The following is a 22,174-nucleotide window of genomic DNA, read 5'->3' as shown; positions in this document are numbered from 1 at the left end:
ACTGTATAACCTGTTTATAATCTCGTGTAATACATTTTCACATAATGCTAAAAATATTTTTGTTTTCTACTTTTACCAACTGCAATCATCTACACATCTAGGATGATATTTTTAAAATCTTTTTAAAATCTTTTTTTTAAATCATGAAAACACAAAGACCTCAGGCTGGTTGTCCGAGTGGATGATTCTGTTTTTTTAATTTTTATTTATTTATCTATTTTTTGGTCTCAAATTATTAAATTTTTTCCCCACCGTAGTTAATTTTCCTAAATGTTTGCTTGTTGTTGGGCTCGTCCAGTTAAGATCCCCCCCCCCCCCACCCCTCCCTCCAAAGCACCCCCCATAAACACACACACATACAAACACACACACGCTCACTCAACAGAGCCGCAATAAAACCGAGAGACTCCAGCTTGTCTGCAATGGCGTCGCCTCCTACTGCAGCGCGCGTCAATGTTGCCAAAAAAACATTCATCTGCACAACTTGTTTTTTTTGCTGCTTGTTTTCTGACGTCAACAACTTTTGTTCAGTGCTGTCAACAACCAGTTGAGGTAGTTGGCTGATCAACACATTTGCCTCATAATTGAGTAGAGATGGTGCATTATTATCCTTTTAAATAGGGCCACTACTGAGAGGTAGAATAGAAGAAGAATATATATCTATATATCTATATATATATATATTTATTTTTTTTCTAATAAGTATTCATTTTAATTGGAACAGGCACTCACGGGACAATTCATTACGTACGCCTGCACAATTTAATAAGAGCTATATCAAGAATGATCATGCCTTTATTTTTATTATTATTATTTTATTTTTTTTTTGCTTTTTGTAATATTTCCCTCTGTCCTGTACTTAAAATACGATGACGACATTTTAAAAACACAAGCTGTATACACCACTACAATCGCATTAGTTAAGCGATTAAACCAAGTAGGAGAAATAAAAGAAAATCTCTCCTATTGGTTCTCATTCGATTGGGGAGTTGAATGGGGCGACGTTTATAAAGGGTCCGGACACACAAAGTGCAATTAACACCTTTATTCAAAGGACAAGAAGGCAAGGAGGGAACTAATTACATGAATATAAAATGACTTCTGCATCGAGAACCACAAGTGAGTCGTTCAAACAAATATGATCATAGCAGTGGTTCTATATAAACACATATTTACAGCCTTCGACGTTTTGTACAAATCCTTATAAATATGACCTGAGTTTAATGTGACGCTCGGCATGAATTATTATTATTTGAAAGTACTAACTGCACTTTTTTTTGACGTTATGATGTGGTTATTGTTTGAACAAAATAATATTTATAATAATAACGCTTCAGATCGATTTATAAAAGGAAGACGTGGGGAATATAACAGAGGAGATGAATAACTTAAAAAATAAAAAATAAACAAAACCGTCAGATGTCCTTTAAATATGTCGTTACAAGTGATCACAAATCCCTTATGTGCTTTGTCAACGGAAGAAGAAAAAGTTCTGGTCTGTATCATCTCTTCAGGCCTGCTCCCGGTCCAAACGTCTTGAGCACAGTCATTTTTGGGTAGACCTCGTTCTCAAATCCTTTTTTTTTAATTTGTTTTTTTTATTATTATTATTTTTTTAATTTTAAAAAGGAGTGGGCTTGGAGTCCTTGTTAATAAACAGCTCCCATGCTCTGCGGCTGCACCGGGTGGTGCACGGTGCCCGCGTGCTGTAGGTGGGATCCCTGCTGCTGGTACCAGTGGTTGCTGTAATCGTCCATGTAGGGCGGCGACGAGCTGTGCGTGGGCTGCGGCGGCACCTGAGCTCTGCCTTGCGGGGTGCTGACGCCGTTGTCCCACGCGGCGGGGGAGGGCGGCGAGTTGCACGCCATGGAGTCGCTGGCGTTCGGGCTGTGGTCCAGGGGCACCTCGCCGTTCTTGTACAGCTTCTTGAACTTGGATCTCCGGTTCTGGAACCAGATCTTCACCTAAAGGGTGGGGAGATTGTACTGTTAAAAGGAGAAATTGGAGTCTCCGTCGTGCGTAATTACGCACGTTCAGGTTTTTCTTATGGACTATCTGGGCCCAGGTGGCGTACCTGTGTTTGGGTCAGGCCCAGTTGGGCCGCGAGTTCGGCTCTCTCGGGCAGGGCGAGGTACTGCGCCTTCTGGAAGCGCCTCTGCAGGGCGGCGAGCTGGTAGCTGGAGTAGATGGTCCGGGGCTTGCGGATCTTTTTCGGTTTGCCGTTCACCATGCGGACCTCGGGCTCGGGCTCCTCTTTTACTAAAAAAACAAAACAAAAAAAACCCCCCAAATAAAAATACAATCAATTTCGATTACACTTAAAGCAAATCGCAATCATAGATTAAAAACAGTGTGGGAAGTGTGAACATGGCGACTTGTGCAGCATTACAAAATACATCTAAAATACTTCTAACTGCAAACGGAAACATGGTATAAATGATACATATTTGATAATATGAACAAATAAATCCTTTGAATTCACTTCATTGGAGCATATAACAGTTGCACACGATTCAAATGTGTTCGACTCACAACTATTATTGGATTCTTTTCGAGGAGAACATTAGGCCAGTTTGAACCACTTTTGAATCATGTGCAACCGAAGTCCATGATTAAATTCATGTTTTTCCCCCCAGCGCGTTCGCTCAATTGCTACCCCTTTTATGCAAGAAATTAATGATAATAATAACTCACATAGTCACTCATGAGTCACTCACTCATAATATATATTAAACAATGCAACACGTGGCTTGGACTGATTTTTATTTTTATTTTTTTTTCTCATTTAATGAGATTGCTGTCTTTGTCATTTCAGGAGCATTTAAATATTTTGTTTGTAATGGCAATGCCCTTACCCGAGCTCGGAGGTGATGCCTGCAGGTGATCTCTGTTGTAATGTCCGTACTGTCTGTAGCCGTTCGTGTAAGGGTACTCGGATTTGGCGGCGTACACTCCAGCGGCTCCCACTGCGTTCAGGTTGAACTGGTGGTGGTGGTGGTGATGGTGGTGGTAAGAGTTGACGGGCTGTCCGTACGCTTGGCCCTGATAATATTCGTGATGGCCGTGGGCCGACTGCGTCGCGCTGTAGTAGCCCATGTCCGTCACGGAGGACTCGGGCAGAGTCGGGGAGTCCTTGGAGGTCGGGTGGGAGCTCATAGATCCGGGTAGGTCGGTCAGAATACCGGCGATTTTCTTCTCGTATAACTGTTCGGTACTCATGCTTTTTTTTTTTTTTTTTTTTTTTTTTTTTTGGGGGGGGGGGGAAGGCTGCAATTGGGATATGTGTGTGGGGCGTGTATGTGGGGGGTTGGGGGGGGGGGGCTCCCTCGCAAGGGGTAAATCCACGCGTGGATGGAGGAATGAAGAGCTTCTTTTGGAGGAAAGTCCACTTAGTCTTCCAGCTGCAAGAACTTGGTTGTGGCATGACTGGGTGCCTGTGACATGAAGTTATAGAAAAATGGGCGGGGTGCTGCGTTCCCATTGGCCCCAGTGCACCCCCTCCCTCCCCCCTCCCGCCCGTTAAACTCAAACCTCATCGCCTTGATTTTTTTTTTTTTTTTTTTAAATTAGGGATCTTAATGACACATTTGCATTTACCTGTTCGCGGTGAGAAAAGACAATACTAGAGACTCTTTAGGAACTTCATCCCCAAAATACTACAACCACTCTAATATTATTTTTTTTTTGGGGGGGCACACAATATAGTAGCCCGGTGCTTTCCTTCTTGTTTTCCTTTATTTATCTTTTTCAATTAAATAGACTAATCCCATCGCCAGACCGGTCTCCTTAATGTTTTTATGCAATGTTTTTTTTTGCCTGGAGATCACACATGAAAAGGCTCCCCGCTGCCTGCCAATTGTCATTCAAAAGTGTTTGGCGAGCCCCAGGAGTCAACATTCGGTGAGAAAAAAAAGAGAGATAGGAACGATAGGTGGGGGAGGAAAAAAAAGAAAAAAAAAGACTGCTGCAGCTGATGCAGCCCCCAGGGTGAATTCCTCTGCAGTCTTTATACTATGCGTTTTTTTTGTGTTTTTTTTTTGGGTGGTGGGGGATTGGGGTGTAAATGGGAAAACAATATACATGGATTATACCACTTTAACTGAGTTTTGGTAATAATATTTCGAGTTTTAAACCGGATTGGTTTTGTTGTGTTTTTTTTTAGGGTGAAATTATGACCGAGAATGCCCCCTTGCTGCATATGATGCTTATCACTTTTTTTTTGTTTTTTTTTAACCTGTGAATTATACAATGATGATTGAAAATAAGATGTATTTTCTTTACTTATCTATCCCACAATGTCCAGGTGACATTGTTTTCATAGCGCATAAAATCCCTTACCTATGTTGCCTCCTCAAAGTTCTTTCTTGATACTCTGGCGCCCTCTTTTGGTGTAAATCGGGACATCACGTTGACGAGTGGTTAGCACATCTGACTCACGATTTCGACTTTGAGCTTCCTGTGTGGAGTTTACAAGAAAAATGGAAAATAACTGCAATGAACTGTAATTAACCGGTCTAAATACTAATTCCAATTGAACCAGCAAATTTATTAGTTCAATCATGGATTGTGACTTTTGCCAGTGAGCTCCTCAGAGAACAGAAAATGGTGCAAAAAGTATCGAAACTTTTAAACAGTGGGACATTCAAAAGTTTAGCAAATGTCAAATTTGCTAAACTTGTAAAAGGTTAGAGTGCATTCTATGTTCTCCCTGAAGCATTGCAGTTAATATTCTTAACTTTTTGTGAGTAAAGTGTTTATATTTTGGAAAAGTGTGGTAAAGTAGATAAATGCTCATCTGATTTCCATCATAAAATTATTTACTGAGTGCAATTTGGTCGCACAAAGACACATATTCATTCATTCACACTTATATCCAGTAGATGGTGCAGATGGCCCAAATATGGATTTGCACTAATACACCACGCAAAAACAATACAGGACTTCCTTAGCGATGCTAATTCAAATAAGCAAACTACCTTTAAACATAGATCTTATACATCATAGATCATAAATCATCATCGCCATGTCTCGAAAATGATGTCCACCTGCTACTTTGAAATCCAATAAAAGAGCTTCATCAAAAACATGTCAAATTTTATGGGAACTCCCAGAAAGGTACTCATCTAACAGTATTTGTATTATTTGGATTGTAACTCCCTTACTTTACTGCACAAGAGGGGAAAAATGTTTCAAATATTTGATTCTGATTCAGTGTAATTTTACACCACTGTTCTATTAATTCTATTAATAAGTTCTATTAATACCTCTGTGACACTTTCGATTAAAACTGAGCATTATTATCTTTGTCAAGGCAGAGTTCTTTTTTGCTCCAGCTCTGTTAGATAGGACAGGCCTGCCCTTGGAAGACTTGACACAAATAACAATGTTTTTCCCTTTTGTTTTTGTGTTTTACTGCCTTTAGGATTCAACCATGAGAAGAGTCCATGTTGTTCCGAGGTACGAAATGAACACTTGTCCTTTCACATTGCATACAGCCTTTCTCCATTGCATGTCTGACAATAGAAAACAAATTCCTATTTTCCTTATCAGTGAACCCACCAATCAAAGTTCCGTATCTCGGTAACATGAGATGGCTTCAGGGAACATTGTTGTTGGGTGCTTAACTAACACAATAAGTAGATTGAAGTGGCGCTGTTGGCCTGCTTTCAGCACTGGACAAAAGCTCAGCTAACTTGCAGTTTCTTACTAAAACAACGACAACAACAACATACTGGCAGAAGTTTTGTAAAAAAAAAACAACAACAAACATTTGGGATGCTATATTAGAGTTTCCCAACGTCTATTGGGCCGAGGCGCATATTTTGCACACACCACCAAACAAAAATGTCATAACAAAAAAAAAGTATATAAACTGAACTAAGATAATGATGATATCATCTAAATGTCCTCACAAATGTACTTATTGTTAAATCTGTGCCTGTTTTGTTGAACACAAAGCAGCAGGTCGAGACAAACCCGTTAATTGTACCCTCTGCCGTCGAGTGGAAAAGCAGTTAACTCTTCTGCCTGGCGCTACAGGTCGCCGGCATAGAGAGACGAACAAAAATGCGTCGGGACATTTTAATATTATAATCATATTAATCATTTCCCTGAGCACGCCTAATGATATTTAACATATGAATGGGCACAGCGGGTGGGAATCACTGCACTATATACCATTTTCCTATATTTCTTATACACGGTGCTCGTCATCGTGATTAAAGGAATATATTTAGTGTTAAAGAGGGACCTCAGTTGAGCCCCCACACGACACAGTTGAAAGTATTTTCACAGGACCTTGGATGATAAACACTGGAGTTACCAAAAGTTTCACACTAGAGAACAAAATGTATCTCTCTCTCTCTCTCTCTCTCTCTCTGTCTCTGTCTCTGATCTTTGTTGTGGTTTTATTTCAAAATACCAGCTTCTGCATTCCACTTTCAATTGAGTCTCCTTCAGGTTGTCCCGTACGATATTGTACAGCCTGCAGGTAACATATTGTTTTATTGCACCACTTGAGCGGATTACTGAAGACAGAGAGTTATCATGGGGAAGTGTACTCTATTGTTCCATGGCTTTATAAACGCATAAATGCCTTGCACCTGTCGTTTATTGTAAGACCAACAAAGGGTCAAATACATACCATGTACTTCCTTCAATAGCGGCCTCTGCTTGACTAGACATCAATTTATTACGTACATATCTGTATTTCCTCACATGGTGGCCAGCGATCTCAAATTAGCATTTTACTCTTTAATATCAACTTTTGAACTGCAGTGACCACCGTTTTTTTTTTTTTTTTTCTGAAGGGAAAAAAAGGAGGCGTCTGTTTGGGGTTAGGCGGTTAGTCATTTCAAATGGATGTCGCACCCGCCGATTAATTAGGAGTGAAGGTAAATGAACGCCTTACCCCCGATAGATCCCTGATACATTATGCAGTTGAGTAAATAAATGCATCCGGGCACCGTAGGAGATCCAGCACTTTCTATGGCAGAAGTGACTTGACAAGAGTCAAACTTAATAATAGACATACTATGTATAATTCCATGGAGCATACGCTCCAGAGGATGTTTACACGTCCTAATTACGAGGGGATGATGGCCGCACAATTGCTTCCTATAGGCCCCCGCAGCAAACATCAGCGCAATTTCATCGCCCTTTGAAAAGTTCAAGCAACTCTCCATAATGAAGCGCCACGGGCTAGTTTAGGCTGATCTGATTGAATAGGAGTCAGGCTCTCTGTTGAGTGGGAGAGCTGCAAGTCTTATTTACTGCAGACTCTCTCATTATCTCTGCCCCTCTCCCCCACACCTCTCCTAGCACTCCTCCGTCATTGGCTCTGACCTGAGATAAAAAGAGAAGACGGCAGTGAGTCAAGGATGTTGAGCTTCTACAAACCCCAATTCCATTGAAGTTGGGATGTTGTGTAAAATGTAAATAAAAAACGAATGCAATGATTTGCAAATCATTTTCAACCTATAGTCCACTGAATACACTACAGAAATAAAGGTATTTAAAAAGAAAAATTCAAATATTCGCTGATTTTGAATTTGATGCTTGCAACAAGTTCCCAAAAAATCTGGGACACGGGCATGTTTAGCACTGTGTTACATCACTTTTCCTTTTAACAACTCAAATAGCGTCTGGGAACTGAGGACACTAATTGTTGGAGCTTTGTAGGTGCAATTCTTTCCCATACTTGCTTGATGTACAACTTCAGTTGCTCAACGGTCTGGGGTCTCTGTTGTCGTATTTTGCGCTCCATAATGCGGCACAGATTTTCACTGAGGACAGGACTGTATTGCTGGCAGGCCAGTCTCATACTCGCCACACTGTTGTAACGTGTAGAATGTGGCTTAGCATTGTCTTCTTGAAATAAGCAGGGACGTCCGTGAAAAAGAAGTTGCTTGGATGGCAGCATATGTTGCTCCAAAACCTGTATGTACCTTTCAGCCTTATTGGTGCCTTCACAGATGTGCAAGTTACCCATGCCATGGGCACCAACACATCCCCATAGCATCACAGATCTGGCGTTTGAACTTTGTGCTGATAACCATCCAGATGGTGCGTTTCCTCTTTGGCCTAGAGGACACGATGTCCATGATTTCCAAAACCAATTTGAAATTTGAACTCGTCAGAGCCACAGCACACTTTTCCACGTTGTGTCAGTCCATCTCAGACGAGCTCAGGGCACAGAAAAGCCCTCGGCGTGTCTCTGTGTTGTTGACAAATGGCTTTCGCAATGAATGTTGGTTTATTGTAAGTAATCCGACGCATTCATCGCAATACACAATCTTTAGTAACTGTGAAGGCCTTTCTACTATTCTATTTTTTTTGACAGTTCAATGTTCACATCCCTCCAAACTAAAAATACAACTTAATTTTTCACCTTGTTTCATGATCCCAGCAGGTGTTGTAAATCACTGCAGTTGCTTGTGTGGCACCGAAGCGTCCATGTTCTCAGGCTTCTTCGCACCAGGGGCCAGCTCTCTGCGGAGATGCGTGTGTTGCATAGTGATACGGATGAGAGGCAAGAGTCCAGGTAAGACTTGTGTGTCGAGTGTTCCCGCAGGGCCCTGCAGCTGCCGACGCGGTGCCAAAAGGTAATGGAAGACAGATGTAACCACATGTTAAAGGGCATGCCGTGTCCAAACAGACACTCATGCACATACACGGACATGACGTAAACATATCCTAAACAGCTCTACAGCTTAATGCTCCCCTACAGGGCCACATCCACTCTTCTGTGAGCAAGGGTTACAACTACAGCCTTTAATAGAACACTAAGGGCTTCTATCTATGTGGAACTCCATCAATATAGATGCTTCAAAACATTTTAAACATCACTCGCCGCAATGAAACAAAGCCACTGCAAACTGCAACTGCAATGATAAACATATTGGTTAAGGAATACATTCATTTAGAATTATTTTCAGTGTGAAATAATTGTATATATCAGGAATGGGCAACTGGTGCACTCGGAGTGGCTCCTCTATTAATTTGAGGAAAATTAAAAAAATAATAATTAAACATGGTAGAGGAATCATGTGGCCAGCGCCCACACTCGCAGCGGCCCCTATATTATTATTATTATTATTATTATTTTAAAGTTTTCTCTACCGTAACAGTGCAGTTTTAAGAATCCTTATTTGAATTCCACAATTATTTTCTAATTCAAACCATTTCAACGTCAAAATAGTTCGGCTCATCCGGCACATCTTGGGAACTAGTTTACACGTTCCAAAAATGGAAGTTTCCTTAGAATTGAAATCAATGGACACAGTTTAGTTGTATCATGTCTTTCCAAATTTCTCAGATTTCTCCACTGATTCACACCATTCCAAACCCAAATTCTTCCGGTCATTCAGGACATTCTGGCTACTGTTTGTGATAATCCCGAATTCTCCAGTTTCACACAATTCCGCACCTCCCATGAGAAAATATCCAAATTAAGGGTTAGGGGTACAGTTTACCAATTCATTTCGACAATTCAATGCATTCTAGCATCAGCTCTTCAGCCTTCATGCCTTATTTCCGCCGAAATTGCATTCTCTTGTTTTGTACAAATTCCTTCTTAATTCACGTGAGAGCAAATTAGTCTGTGCAGTCTCACTAAGAGGAACGCTTCTATTCTGCGCCTCCAATTTGGCAGGATGAGCGGCCTGCCCGCACACCTGTTGGTCGGGCTGATCAAAAGACCGGGAGGGACGTCTTTGATAACGCCGACTTTGTCCGCCCGCCACTCAACTTGCGTATTGACTGAGGAGGCCGCTTCTGAGAGTAGAGCTGCTGCTCAGCGTGGGAATACCTCAGGAAATCCTTTTCATCGGAATGAAGCTGCAACTCTGCATCTCCAAAGTCCAAACTATCTCGCTCCAGTACTAACTAAATCTCCTACACCATCCCAGAGTTCGTCTTGACCCCTGACCTCCTTGTTACCATCCTGTTTGGGGATCATCACAGAAAAGAAGCGTAACCGTGGTGACATCTTAATGTTGTCTCCCCCGTGGTTCAAGCAGGAAACTCCACCCTAAATCTGAACGTGTTTTGACTCGAGACAAGATGAAACTGCACCCGTACGTCTTGGGAACATCTTAACTCCACTGTATGTCCTCAAACTGCCACGTAAGAACATTCCATCATAAAGAAAAGTGTTACATACAGAGGTTTAATGCTTGAACAAACATTCTCAGCTCTTCAAACTATTAACTGACCGCAAGTGGCGAAACTATTCACAGTCTGTACTTAATTCTGACTCTGGTCAAACTAGAAGTCGTGATTCTCTCGACTTACTATTTATTTTCTTTTTTGACATGGTGTCATCATCCGTGGAAGTTTGAAAATGGTAACCAGCCTATTTTGTACAGATATCTTTTCTCAAGCGTGGGGAGTAAAAGTAAAAAGCTGTCAGAAAAATAAATACTCGAGGAAAGTACAGATAGCTGAACAATGATCGGTAACTGACACATGTCAATGTGCTTTAATTGATCCTCCAGACAGCACACATCCTCCATTGGCTGTTAGCTGGAAATCTTTTGTAGGGAGTTTAAAAAAAATAAAAAATAAATCACGCAAAAGTCACACAAGCACCTCGTCATTTGGTGGGCTTGTAAACAAAGTGTGAAAACTTGCAATCTATCCAGACAAGCCTGAGCTTGGCCTGTTTGGGGAGTTCCTGTTCTGCCCCCATTTTTCTCTCCCGCCTTGGTTTGTCATCTCCATTTTAGAAACATGCAATTTTGAATGGAAGTGAATTGGCATAGGGAGTTTGATTGCATTAGTGTGCAGAAACGTCACGGAATATTTTGCGTTTTGCCTTCGAATGGAAGCATTTATGAGCACATTCCTTAGCTTCTGTCGTCCTCAGGCAGCTGATGATGAATTCAAGTGCTTGTCCTGGATAAAAACAACCCACGAGGACACACTGATGACTTTTGGGGCTAATAGTAACTGCTCACAGGGGGGCTTCCAGAAAAAAAAAGTCAAATGTTGGATCCAAGAATACACATGAAAGCACAGAGTTGACATAACCTTTCAATATAGGATGACGTGACGAAGATTAAAAAAAAGAAAGAAAAACACTGCCACGCTGTCGAGTATTTAGAACAGTGCTTGGCAAACATTTTGGGTCCAGAGACCCTTTACTGGGTGGAAAGTTTTCCAAGGACTCCCCCGCCCAGCCACTTATAAAATTAAACATAGTTCCATGCATACCACTAAATGGGTATTAAAAAGTTGCCTATTGTTGAGACAGGAACTGTTATGTTAAAAACATGTCAAATCTTTAGAGAACAAAAGTAATAATATGACAAAAAAGAAAATCAAGTCAGAATCTTGACAGGAACAATGATGTTTTTGTCAGGATTAGAAAAGGGAAGAAATTTGTCTTGTTAGCCAGCATTATTGTCTCCTGCAGCAACAAGAAAAAAAACAACAAACTCAAGAAATGAAAAAGAGTCAGTGGCCTTGATACAGCCTTTGTGGAATCCCATGACCAGGATGTCTTAAGAATCTACCCAGACATTAAAAAAAAAATAAAAATTTTAGCAAGCACATTGGTATTTTTATTGATATGGTGACAGTTAAAAATGATACAGGCCCTTATATTATTAGGCTAACTATATTTTAACAAGTGAAATAAAAAAATACAACTATTGCTTGTATATTGCATCTTTTATTCCACAAAAAGACACCTTTATTCCCGAAAAGAAAATTGGCTATATTCTTGTAGAAATACACTTTATGTTCTCGAAAAAATGGGACATTAACTTCTAATATTATGCCTTTTGTTATATATATAAAATAAAATAAAAAAAACAAGCGGTGTCAGATTTTTGTAATCATGTCACTGTCACATCAGTGCATTTAATTGGTCTGAAGTTAAGGTAGGGAGAAGTAATTGGCTTAGTATGTTTCTTTTATTCCCACTTTTATAAAATTATACGACGTAATAATTTATTGCAAATACTTTTATGGACCCTCATGCTATGGGTTGCAGAACCCCGGGGGTTTGAGGATGCCCATTTGAGAAGCGCTCATTTAGACTACCAGAAATACAGTAATTGATCATAACTTATGTAAGGTCATCGGATGAGTGTTAACACAACTACCTCAGGTGAAATTCAAAGGCCGCTACCACCCACAGTGCCACGGTGCCCTCTCAGAAAGGCCCCTGAGTGCTGAGCCCCTGCCAGCGTCCCCCACTAATGAAAGGACGCTTAATGATCTGAGCAGGGCATTCAATTGAGTGGAAAATGCGCGCGTCTGTGGCATCGCTCGCTCTTTCTCACTCTCCTCGCTCTGCTCCACTTATCATAGGAAGGTAACAAAAGTTCTTTTTTGTTTTTTTCTTTTTTTTCCTCTCTCCACACTCACTGATAAGAGCAAGCACAACACACAATGAATGCACAGCGCATGGGGAATACTATCAGATTAGGTTTTTTTTTTCATATTCAAGAATGTTAACAAATGTGGTGACTGTAAAGCGCTGCATACTCTGTAAAAAAACCAAATCTTACAAATTTACTCACATATTTCCTTGGTGTGAAATCTGCCTTTGTCTAGTTGAACACAAAGCTATTATTTTGTTGCATGAATGGAAATATGTGGCATAACCTTCTGCAATCTAGTGGCTAGATAATTACATTTTTCTGCCAGTCATTATACATTGCTGGCATAGATAGATGAAGAAAGATACATAATTTATCGTAAATATTTGGACTAATTAAGTGAAATTGTATCATTTTCCTGCAGCACAGGGACAGTGGTTGGGAATCACTGGTTTAAAGTAACATTAAGGAACACAATGGACTCCCACTGGCGCAAATGCAACAATAACTGACTCGCCTTTAGCAATTGGCAATTAGCCATGTAAAATGAAAATATTTTAAAAAGTGCAAATAGCACAAGAGGTGCATCGGGTTAAAAAAAAAATTGTGAATGAGAAAATCCCAAATAAGGGGGGCTAGGTTCCAAAATAAAATCTGCAGCTAAGTGAATTTGCAAATGCCGAACCGCAAACCTGCAGTTGTATTGCTTTGTTACTAATAAAACCAAACAAGAAAGACAAGACAAGACATATTACTAGTATTAGATAAACCTAAATTAATTGGTTTGTATTAATGTTGGTAGCCAGTTGGGTTGATCTTCAGTAAACATTCCCAACGCAAGTCATTGTGTGGGCTTCACGCTAGACTTAAGTTAAGTATCAAGTTCTGAGACAACGTGTCCCACAGGAGATGGCTACGACGTTGACCCGGAACTATTGCTCTCAGCGCAGCAGGCAATTTCAATCAAGTGAAATGTTGTGAAGGAGACAAGAACACAGCGAGAGTCCATGTGACGATTGAGCTCCGGGTAAAGGTCAAGCTGGTGTCACGCTTCACAGCAACGGACCCTTTTTACCACCAACTCCTGCCAGAAAGTACATACAATATATAGTAAAGAGCTACTTTCTTTGGTCAACTATTATGTCCAAAGCCAAATGAAACCTTCCCTCAAATATTATTTCTTTTACAACTGTGACTCCTCTGCGCATAACAATCTATAGTGCTTCATTTCAAAAAAGAGGAGGAGATATGTGGTCTTGAGCAACTCTTTTTAATGATTAAACACCAACTCCAATGCACCGTAGCACATCAGGTGTTCAGTTATTATTTTCTCCTGTAATAAATCATTAACTCATGACATTCTTTTCACCGTTAATGCAGTGAAAGACAAGGAAGTCGGGGATCCTTTTCGAATGCACTTTAACTTATTATCCACATCAAAAGTGCGGTGACAAGAGGTATTAGCAAAATACAAAAAGTAAAACATGATTTTCATGAAACTTGTGCATGTGCCAAAACATTGCTGCAATTCTGGGTATTACGTTGATTTGAGGAATGTATTATATGTTGCTCCCCTTTGGGTCACAATGGAACTGTTACCTCTGTCCCAGAATGCAAATGGCTTCCATCTAAGCCAGACATGACAGCATTCTCTGTGAACCGTTAGAAAGAAGCCTAATAACGAACAATCACACCAAAATATGGTGGTCCACAATTTTTATGACTTCTGTTGCAGGAACTTATTTTTTCTTACTAACGGGAGCGTTCAAAAAAATGGCTTTCATATTTAGACTGCCTCATTCTTGCCTTGGTAGTTCTGAGTTCACCTCAGCTCCGGTGTCTTTTAGGGTACCACAGGGTTCGATTTTAGGGCCGCTGCTCTTGTCATATTTGCTTCCTCCGGGTTACATCTTGAGAAAGTATGGGATTTCCTTCCACTGTTATGCTGATGATAGTCCGATTTTTGTGCCAGGAAAGAAGAATGATGCCTTTTCCTTAAAAACACTTTTACTATGTCTTGAAGAGACAACGCATTAATGGTCTTGAACTTAACCTTTCATGAAGAGACAACCAAAGTGATGGAGTTTGGTCCCAGTGCCCTTATAAATTCCCTCCCCTCCCCACTTAATTTAGGCACCGTTGGCACACTTTGTGAAGCCAACTCTTTAACTTGGGCAACCATTTTAAAGTGGCCTGGCAGCTGGCAAAGATGAAGCCTTTTCTTCCACAGCAGCACTTTGAAACAGTAATCCATGCCTTGATCACATCTCGGCTGGATTACGGAAATGCACTTTACTTTGGAGTCAGCCAGTCTTCCCTATTGGTCTCCATTTGGTTTAAAATGCTGCCGCGCCTTCCTCCTCAGGCTATACATTCCTGGGCTTTGGACAAACCTGAGACCCGAAGAGCAAACGAGATACCTTGTGAGGGTCCCAAAACTGGCATGCTGCATTTTCCTTCCTACTCCACACTCACACAGACAAACGGCACAAAACGTAAATGTAGATGTGCAACCCCCTTCACACTCACGCACGCTTGTATATTGTACATCTCATGTGCCAACCCCGACTGAACATTAAACGCATTTAACAACACCCAATAGCCAGAAACTCTCAAAAGTCATGAACACCATTCAGAGAAATTCTATGGAGACATATCATATAGCGTGAGAACAGTTGCTGTATAATAAATATTTAAATATTGTACAAATCTATATCATAATGGTAATCCCATTTTGCATTGAATCAGATCAAATAACTCGATTACTCCACGTAACATACTGAAAATGATTGTCAGATAAACTCTCATGCACATTTGTCGCTATAGTGAGTGAACAGATGGATGCAATATGTCAGTGGTTCTCAACGCGGGGGCCGGCAAGATCATTTGCAATAAATTATGCCATATCATTTACACACAAAAAAAGGGCATATGGGTACCGTGCTCTATGTCTTTGCAATGTTCAGCGCAATAACCTTCCAAACAGCTCGTTCATGTTCATACGGAAAACAATGTGAAAATGATTCTGCTCACGTTGTCTCCTTCTTAGCAGGAATCTAAATCACTTTTTTAAAATATTGTCGTTAGAGCGTTTGGAAATGTCACTAAATATATCAACCTAATCGCTACACTGGCAAAACCGACTGTCACAGCCATTTTGTTGGCGACGATTAATGAATATATAGTATCTAGTTCAACTGAATTTGATTAACTTTATTTCTATTAACCAGTTCTAAATATCCATATATTTAGTTTGGAACATTAAAAAAAAGATAATTCCCATGGCATTTAATGGTGCACAATGTAGTTATTTTTAGTTGCCGTTGAGCAGCCCTTAGAAAAATGTATCCACTGTAAGGGGTCCGCGGACCCAAAAAGTTTGAGAGCCCCTACAAGACGCATTTCACCTTGCTGTAATCCCATTCCGTGCAAACCAAGAAGCAACTGGCAAATTATTCGATTTAGCTCATTAATCTTTGATAATATTCTCAGAAAATTAGATTTCATCCATGCCAGCCTGATCGAGTTACAACAAGAGAAGACTGAGTAGAGTATGCCCAAAATTCTGTTTGTGTTGCAGTCTAGACCTGCATTTGATTCCCATTACTGTGTAACAAGTGGCAGACCGGCTTCAGATGATGAAGTTTGATTCCCGCGAAAAGGTCATCTGAGCCCGGTCAGACTGGTTGAAGTCGAAACAGCCCACGTTGTCTCCCTGCTGCCCAGAACATACTGGCTTCGTAGCAACCCCCGGTGCCATGGTAACGGCTGCCTATGTCATCGCAGAGGAGCGAGTACTCTGAGCGAGAGCGTGCTGTGTTTCATATTCATCCAATGTCCTGCTCGCTCTGTTATTCTCCTTTCTCCAGTTACTGTGGATTAAAATTCACAAGATACTTAACACAGGACTGATGTCTTAATCAGATTTATTTTCTCTATTTTTATTCTCAGTTTTTACACGAAACCTATTCCAGAGTCGGAGAGGAAAGGGACAGTAATGGAGCATAGTGCGTGCATTTGTTGTGGTCCGAGAACAGCCAACCCATTTCTGCTATCGCACATTCAGATCAGAACTCACCCACCATCCCGTCAGGCCTTCAACAATTTCCCATGAGTCAAACAGATGCCACACTCCAAACAACACTTTTTTTCCCCATATTCCTTAAATCAGTCATCAGTCCTTATCACTGGTATAAGTGGTACATGATAAATATGATCTGTGAAAAAAATACTCTGTATATCAAATTAGATTTGATAGAGAAGAGATCACCCTGCCTGAGGAAAAACATCAGCGGCAGAAGGCGTGGCTTATGATAGCACCCCTCGCCGACCTCACGCTGACCTGTTACTTTGTTACTCCAGAAAAATCACCTTATTCGTAACAGTGTTACTATAATGCTGAATGTTTCATTTTTAAAGTTTTTTTTTTTTGTGAGGCTGCAGTGGTGTGCCTGCAATAAGGCTGCTCATGAATGCACAACAAATGATTGACACCTTGTCATGTCTCTCATTGGTTGTTTTTCCTTAGACTTTCTTGTACTGTATATCACAGGTTGGGGCCAGAGACGGGCGATTTTCTTCCACAGATCATATTTATCATGTACTATTGTCAAATCATAATGACTGTTTTAACAACTATGACAAAAGGTGAATTTTTTTTGGTTGTTTTTTTTTTTTTTTTGATGGGCGGTGTGCAAACTTACCTTTTAGTTTAAGCAAAGTCATTTGCCAGTAGAAAAGGAAGATTTGACTTGACAAGATTTCTTAAAACAAGTGAACAAAGCAAGTCTAAAAAAACCCACACAGATGTCTTAAAACTAGTGTATTTATACTACATACACCTATAGAATTATGGTACTTCAGCTAAACTCACTCAGGTTTAATTTTGGCTAGTTTTTTGTTTTTGCAATGTACAGTAACAGCTGCAGAGTTGAACAGGAAGCTGTTGTAAGACGGAGGCTTAACCTTAATTCGAGCAAAGTATGAGACAGAAGGAGGAGGAGAACCTTTCCTGATTTCTTCGGTATGGCGGCTGGGGTGGTGTGGGGGGAAAGAAACAAGAAACTGGGAGATAGATTGCAAATTACATTCCATGTTTGATGTGTGGACTGTTGTGGGACGGTTCTGGAGTTGTGGTCTCAACAACAGCAAAGCTTTCAGGTCCGCAACGCACTTAATATCAGAGGTCGTTGTTTTTGGTTGTGCCTAAATGGCAACTTTTCATTTGCGGTGTGATTTTGGTGAGTTCCAGTTGTCTGCTATCCAAAGGAGTGCATGTGAGATGAGCCCGGGTTAAGAATCAGATAACCCCCAAACCCTTAAGGAGAACCAAAAAAAACAAAAAACATGCAAATCAATCATTGCTAACAAAGAAAAGGAAGGCAGACTCTCAGTTCCTCCCTGCTAAAAACACAATCTCATAGCGCTGTTCTGTGTCAGCGCTGTTGATGCGTGCCTTGATTAGGGCAGCAGGCGACAGGATGTTGCCAGTGTACACACTGGCATGTTGTGCACTCACCATCAGGCTGATAATCCTGCTCGAAAGCTAGACAGTACGAAATGTAGACGCTGATAATGGTTTAAGGTCAGGGGTGGGCAAACTTTTGTGCTCCATGGCTTAGTTAGATTTTTAAAATGGATAGATGGGCCAGGTCATTTGTAGATGAGGAAATAATAATAATAATAATAATAAAAAGAAAAAGATGTATATGTAAAAAAAAACTGTAAATAAAATGTATGATTGATGCAATTATGATTATTTTATTTTGATTTTGAAAACATGTAAAACAGTTTCTTTTATCCAGTCATCCATCCATTTTCTTTGCTCATCCAGGCTCAGGTCACGGGGGGGAATTATCATGTTATGTGAATAAAATCATAGCCCCCCCCCCCCCCCCCAAGAAAACAAAGTCTGAATCTTTACAAGAACTAGCTCGTATTTTGCCAGGGTAAAAAAAAAAAAAAAAAAAAAAGACGTCTAAATCTTATGAGAATTAAGTGTTATTATTCCATGATAAATTCATAATATTGAAGTCAACGAAGAGTGAAGAGAGTCATATTTTAACAAATTAATTTTAAAAGAAATGTTATTCTTGTAATTGTACTCTTTTTGTTCTTAAAAAAAAAGAAGAGGATAAAACTTTATTGATGCAGAGATGTCAGATTTATGTGACATGTCACAATCATAATCACAGTCTGGTGCATAGGTGGCAAGTCAACTTGTTGCAAGTGGGCGTGGAGGTAGAGAGAGAGAGAGAGTGTGTGTGTGGGAGAGAGAGCGAGAGAGAGAGAGAGATCGAGATCACCTTCGTAATGAGTGAGCAAACGTGCGTGGAGACTGCAGCTGTTGCGTGGGGAGGTCGCTGCTGCGCGTCTACCTGTCGGATCCACGCGCCGATCGTGGATCTGCTCCTCCAAAACGCAAAATGTTTCCAAGGCTACTTTTCCCCGCTTGGCTGCTCTTCGTCCACGCGCCGCCGGTTTGCCGTGGATTTAACATAGACGAACGCTTCCCCGTGATCAAAGAGGGCAAAACCAAAGGCAGCTTCTTTGGATTGTCCGTGGCCATGCACGAACAGACAGAGGGCTCAAGGAAATACCTGTAAGTTACTTTTCCCCCCCCCTCCACTTCTTTCACGTTTGATGGCTCGTAGCTCGGAAACAACTGACACCTGTTTTGACCCAGTGGGCGGAACCAGATACTACCGCCTCACAGCGTTTTCATTCTCAGTCAATGGCTGACTGTGCACAGAGAAAAGCAGCTTTCCTGCAACCTCCAAAAGACATTTCCTCTTTTCCCCCCCCCCTTTTAAAAAAAAAAAAAAAAAAAAAAAACTTGTTGCACTTTAGTTCCACGCTGCAAAGCACCTGTAAGAGGAACTTTCAAGCAGCAGTTCTCAAAGTGGGGTCCTCGGGCCCACAGGGTATCCGAAAAATAATTTGCCATAAATTATGTTGTATCATTAAAAAAAAAAAAAAAAGTGCATTAAGTGCATAGGCATCGAGCTTTGCTGTAAATAATGAAAATCTGCGAGTAACCCCACAAAAAAAAAAATCGCAATATAGACATAAAATGATGGCAAAGCACTACTTTCATACATGAAACTCCTCAACTCACTTCAATATACAGCAGTCCCTTGGCACCGTGATACCACACGATGGCAACAAAGCACTACTTTTGTTGAAATCAAACTCCTCAAGTCACTTCAACATAGTTCCTTGGCAACAAGATGGTGACAAAGCACTACTTTTGTCTTCATAAAACTTGTCAAGTCAGGTCAATATAGTTGCTTGGCACCAACATGCCTCTAGATGGTGCCAAAGTGATAATGTTATTGCTTAAGCATGTGCGTAAAGACAGAAAATGTTGTTTTTTTTCCAGGCAAATAATGGAAGATTCCTCCCAAAAATGCACAATTAAGTGAATGGGTTAAACATATTATTTAAAGACCGGGGCACCAGTAAAACAAACATACTTAGCCAATCACTCCTCGCAACCAATTGAAAGCTTTGATTGTGACATATCATCGCATATTGTAAGTCAATCGGAGTTTCTTTTGAAACAAAATTCATATTTTTCCAGAATAAAATGAGTAATAATATGAAGAAAGTTGTATTTTTACTTTTTTTCCCCTAAAAACAAAACAAAAACATGGATTTCTCAACGTAACATTTTGACTTATTTTTCTCAAAAATAGTTAACTTTTTTTGCCCGTCCGATGACGTCTAGGGGTACTCATGGTAGTTTTGATTAATCGGTTTTAGTATTATCAGGGGTCCTTGGAAAAATGTTCTCCCGTTTGACAAGCCCTGCTTTCAAAGCTCAATAAATCCGTTAAATAGATCGATCACCTATGCAGGCATTATTTGTTGTGTTGACCACAGAAATGAGTGCGTTATAAAGGAGGGAGTTTTGGGAGGCTTTGTGAATTGCACACTTTATGGAAATACATTTCAGTCTAACACATTCCTTAGACTGTTGCGCCCATCATAACTCACAGCTGAGGTTTAAACAGGTTAAATGACTTCATCTGCAAGAGAATGCATTGTTTGTGCAGGGAAAATAGCTGGGCCAATTGTATAGCCGGAGGCATGTAGTAAAGTGTTTACATGTCTACATGTGCCTTTAGCTCTTCTTTGTGCATATTCAGCCATTGTGGAGTCCACAAACTTGTGACGCGTAACCTGTCCTACTTTCTGTCCACCTGACTTTGCACTCTGGCATCTCGCTAAGACACAAGTGGCTTTGTGTTTTGTAATAAAGACTTTTTTTGGGTGGGTTAACAACCTCTTTAATACTCATGGGGTTGTTTGATTGTGACTTCTTGGTTGTTGTATTTAGAATTACGGTGTTCCCGACTAGATCACGGTTTATTGTTCATGCCCCCGCTTGAACGTCTGTTGTGGAAATCCTCGCTGTATTGCGGAAATCTTCAGTTTACAGCAATACATTTTTATGGGTTTTTACACTGTACAGTGGGGCTGCGAGTTACAGCTGATTTGACTCAAACCTTTCCTTGCCGCTCCAGTTGAAGTTTGCTGTATAACTTAAACACAAGCACACACACAAAAAGAAAATTACGCATTTTGTGTTTGAATAAAGCACATTAAATTTGGCTTGCAAAAGTCCGCTGCCTTAATGCTAACACACAATGCAAAATGCCATAGACGGGCTAAATAAACTAGCATCAATGTTGCAGTAATTGTAAACATTTAAACAACATATATTTGAACACAAGATGTAACGACACATGCACACAGAGCATTGAACAATACTAACAGGCATATATTCTTTATCCGCTGCAAAAAAAAGACGAACATTTTTGCATCTTAGTTGGTACAGTCTTCTGTATTTCATCATCAAATCTACATGTAGTATGTCTGTGTATTACACTGGCCTCAGATGGCCATGGCCCGCGCACCATAATGAGCAGCACAATGTCCAGTGAGTTATCACGATGCACAAATTGTTTAATTCTTTACATTCCATTATGTTTTTACTGTATAGTTTATGAAGTACAATATTGTAGAGTGCTCATTTTCTTCTTTAAAGTTACAAAAAATGTTGTTGGTGTTTTCTGGGGCGCTGGAGCGGATTAATGCTATGGTCAAAGTACCGCTGTACTTACTTACTGTAATGCCCTCGCACGTGGGGAAAAGGAGAGCCACAGTCGCCGGTGCACTTTTAAGCCATTTATTGGTGAGTGGGACGGGGGGTTTCTCTGTACTTTCCAAATGAATGATGTCATTGTTTATTTAATGTCAGACCCCCCCCCACCCCCGAAGCTTCCGCATCCACGATATCCACGATCGCACTCTGCGCACACAGTCGAGCGTGACGAAATGTGGCAAACCGGGACACACTTCCTTCCCAGCTCCACATCAGAGTGGGAGATTATTAGTACCTGTATCAGTCTGATCTCTGCGAAGCGGGACAAAGATGTGCATCGGCGTGAGAAGAATGGAGAGCATTTTCCAGATGACATGTGATCGATGTGCCATCTTGGCCAAGTCCCAACTGAGATGCAATCATCCTCCCAGGACTGACACCCAAGAAGTGGACCACATGCTTGTGCCACTGAGGAGGGTCTTACTACTCCCCTTTACCTTTTCAGTCATATCCCTTCGTTACTGTATTTCTCTGTCTATAGGTACATCAAATTGCCTTTTTTTAGCCTTTCTTGGACTGAGACTTAAATATATGTTGACATCAGCAAAGACTTGCATCTACGCAGGTAATGACTTCGCTCGACTGGCTTGAAATTTAGTGGAGGTTCGACTTGGATTTGGAAATTTGAAGGTCAGTTGGTATGCTAACATTTAGCAAGATAGCAACCTGAGTACAG

At 40.6% G+C, this 22,174-nt stretch overlaps 2 protein-coding genes across 2 annotated transcripts in view; one reads left to right on the top strand and one right to left on the bottom strand.

The window, feature by feature from the left end:
• Nucleotides 1-1,030: 1,030 nt before the first annotated feature.
• Nucleotides 1,031-3,434, bottom strand: dlx3b (distal-less homeobox 3b). Its single transcript, XM_061663933.1, has 3 exons — nucleotides 2,856-3,434; nucleotides 2,075-2,259; nucleotides 1,031-1,964 (listed from the first exon to the last, which is right to left on the bottom strand). Exons 1-3 carry the CDS (start codon nucleotides 3,217-3,219, stop codon nucleotides 1,650-1,652), a joined length of 864 nt encoding a protein of 287 aa, XP_061519917.1. The 5' UTR covers nucleotides 3,220-3,434; the 3' UTR covers nucleotides 1,031-1,649.
• Nucleotides 3,435-18,630: 15,196 nt separating this feature from the next.
• The window catches only part of itga3b (integrin, alpha 3b), a 29,193-nt gene continuing 25,649 nt past the window's right edge, over nucleotides 18,631-22,174 (top strand). Inside the window, exon 1 of the mRNA XM_061663930.1 lies at nucleotides 18,631-18,930. Within this exon, the coding sequence (XP_061519914.1) occupies nucleotides 18,755-18,930 (176 nt within the window). The 5' untranslated portion in view covers nucleotides 18,631-18,754. The remainder of the gene's footprint in view (nucleotides 18,931-22,174) is intronic.

The sequence above is a fragment of the Phycodurus eques genome, chromosome 19 (assembly GCF_024500275.1).
Source record: "Phycodurus eques isolate BA_2022a chromosome 19, UOR_Pequ_1.1, whole genome shotgun sequence".
NCBI lineage: Eukaryota > Metazoa > Chordata > Actinopteri > Syngnathiformes > Syngnathidae > Phycodurus > Phycodurus eques.
This window is presented reverse-complemented; position numbering and strand designations above follow the sequence as displayed.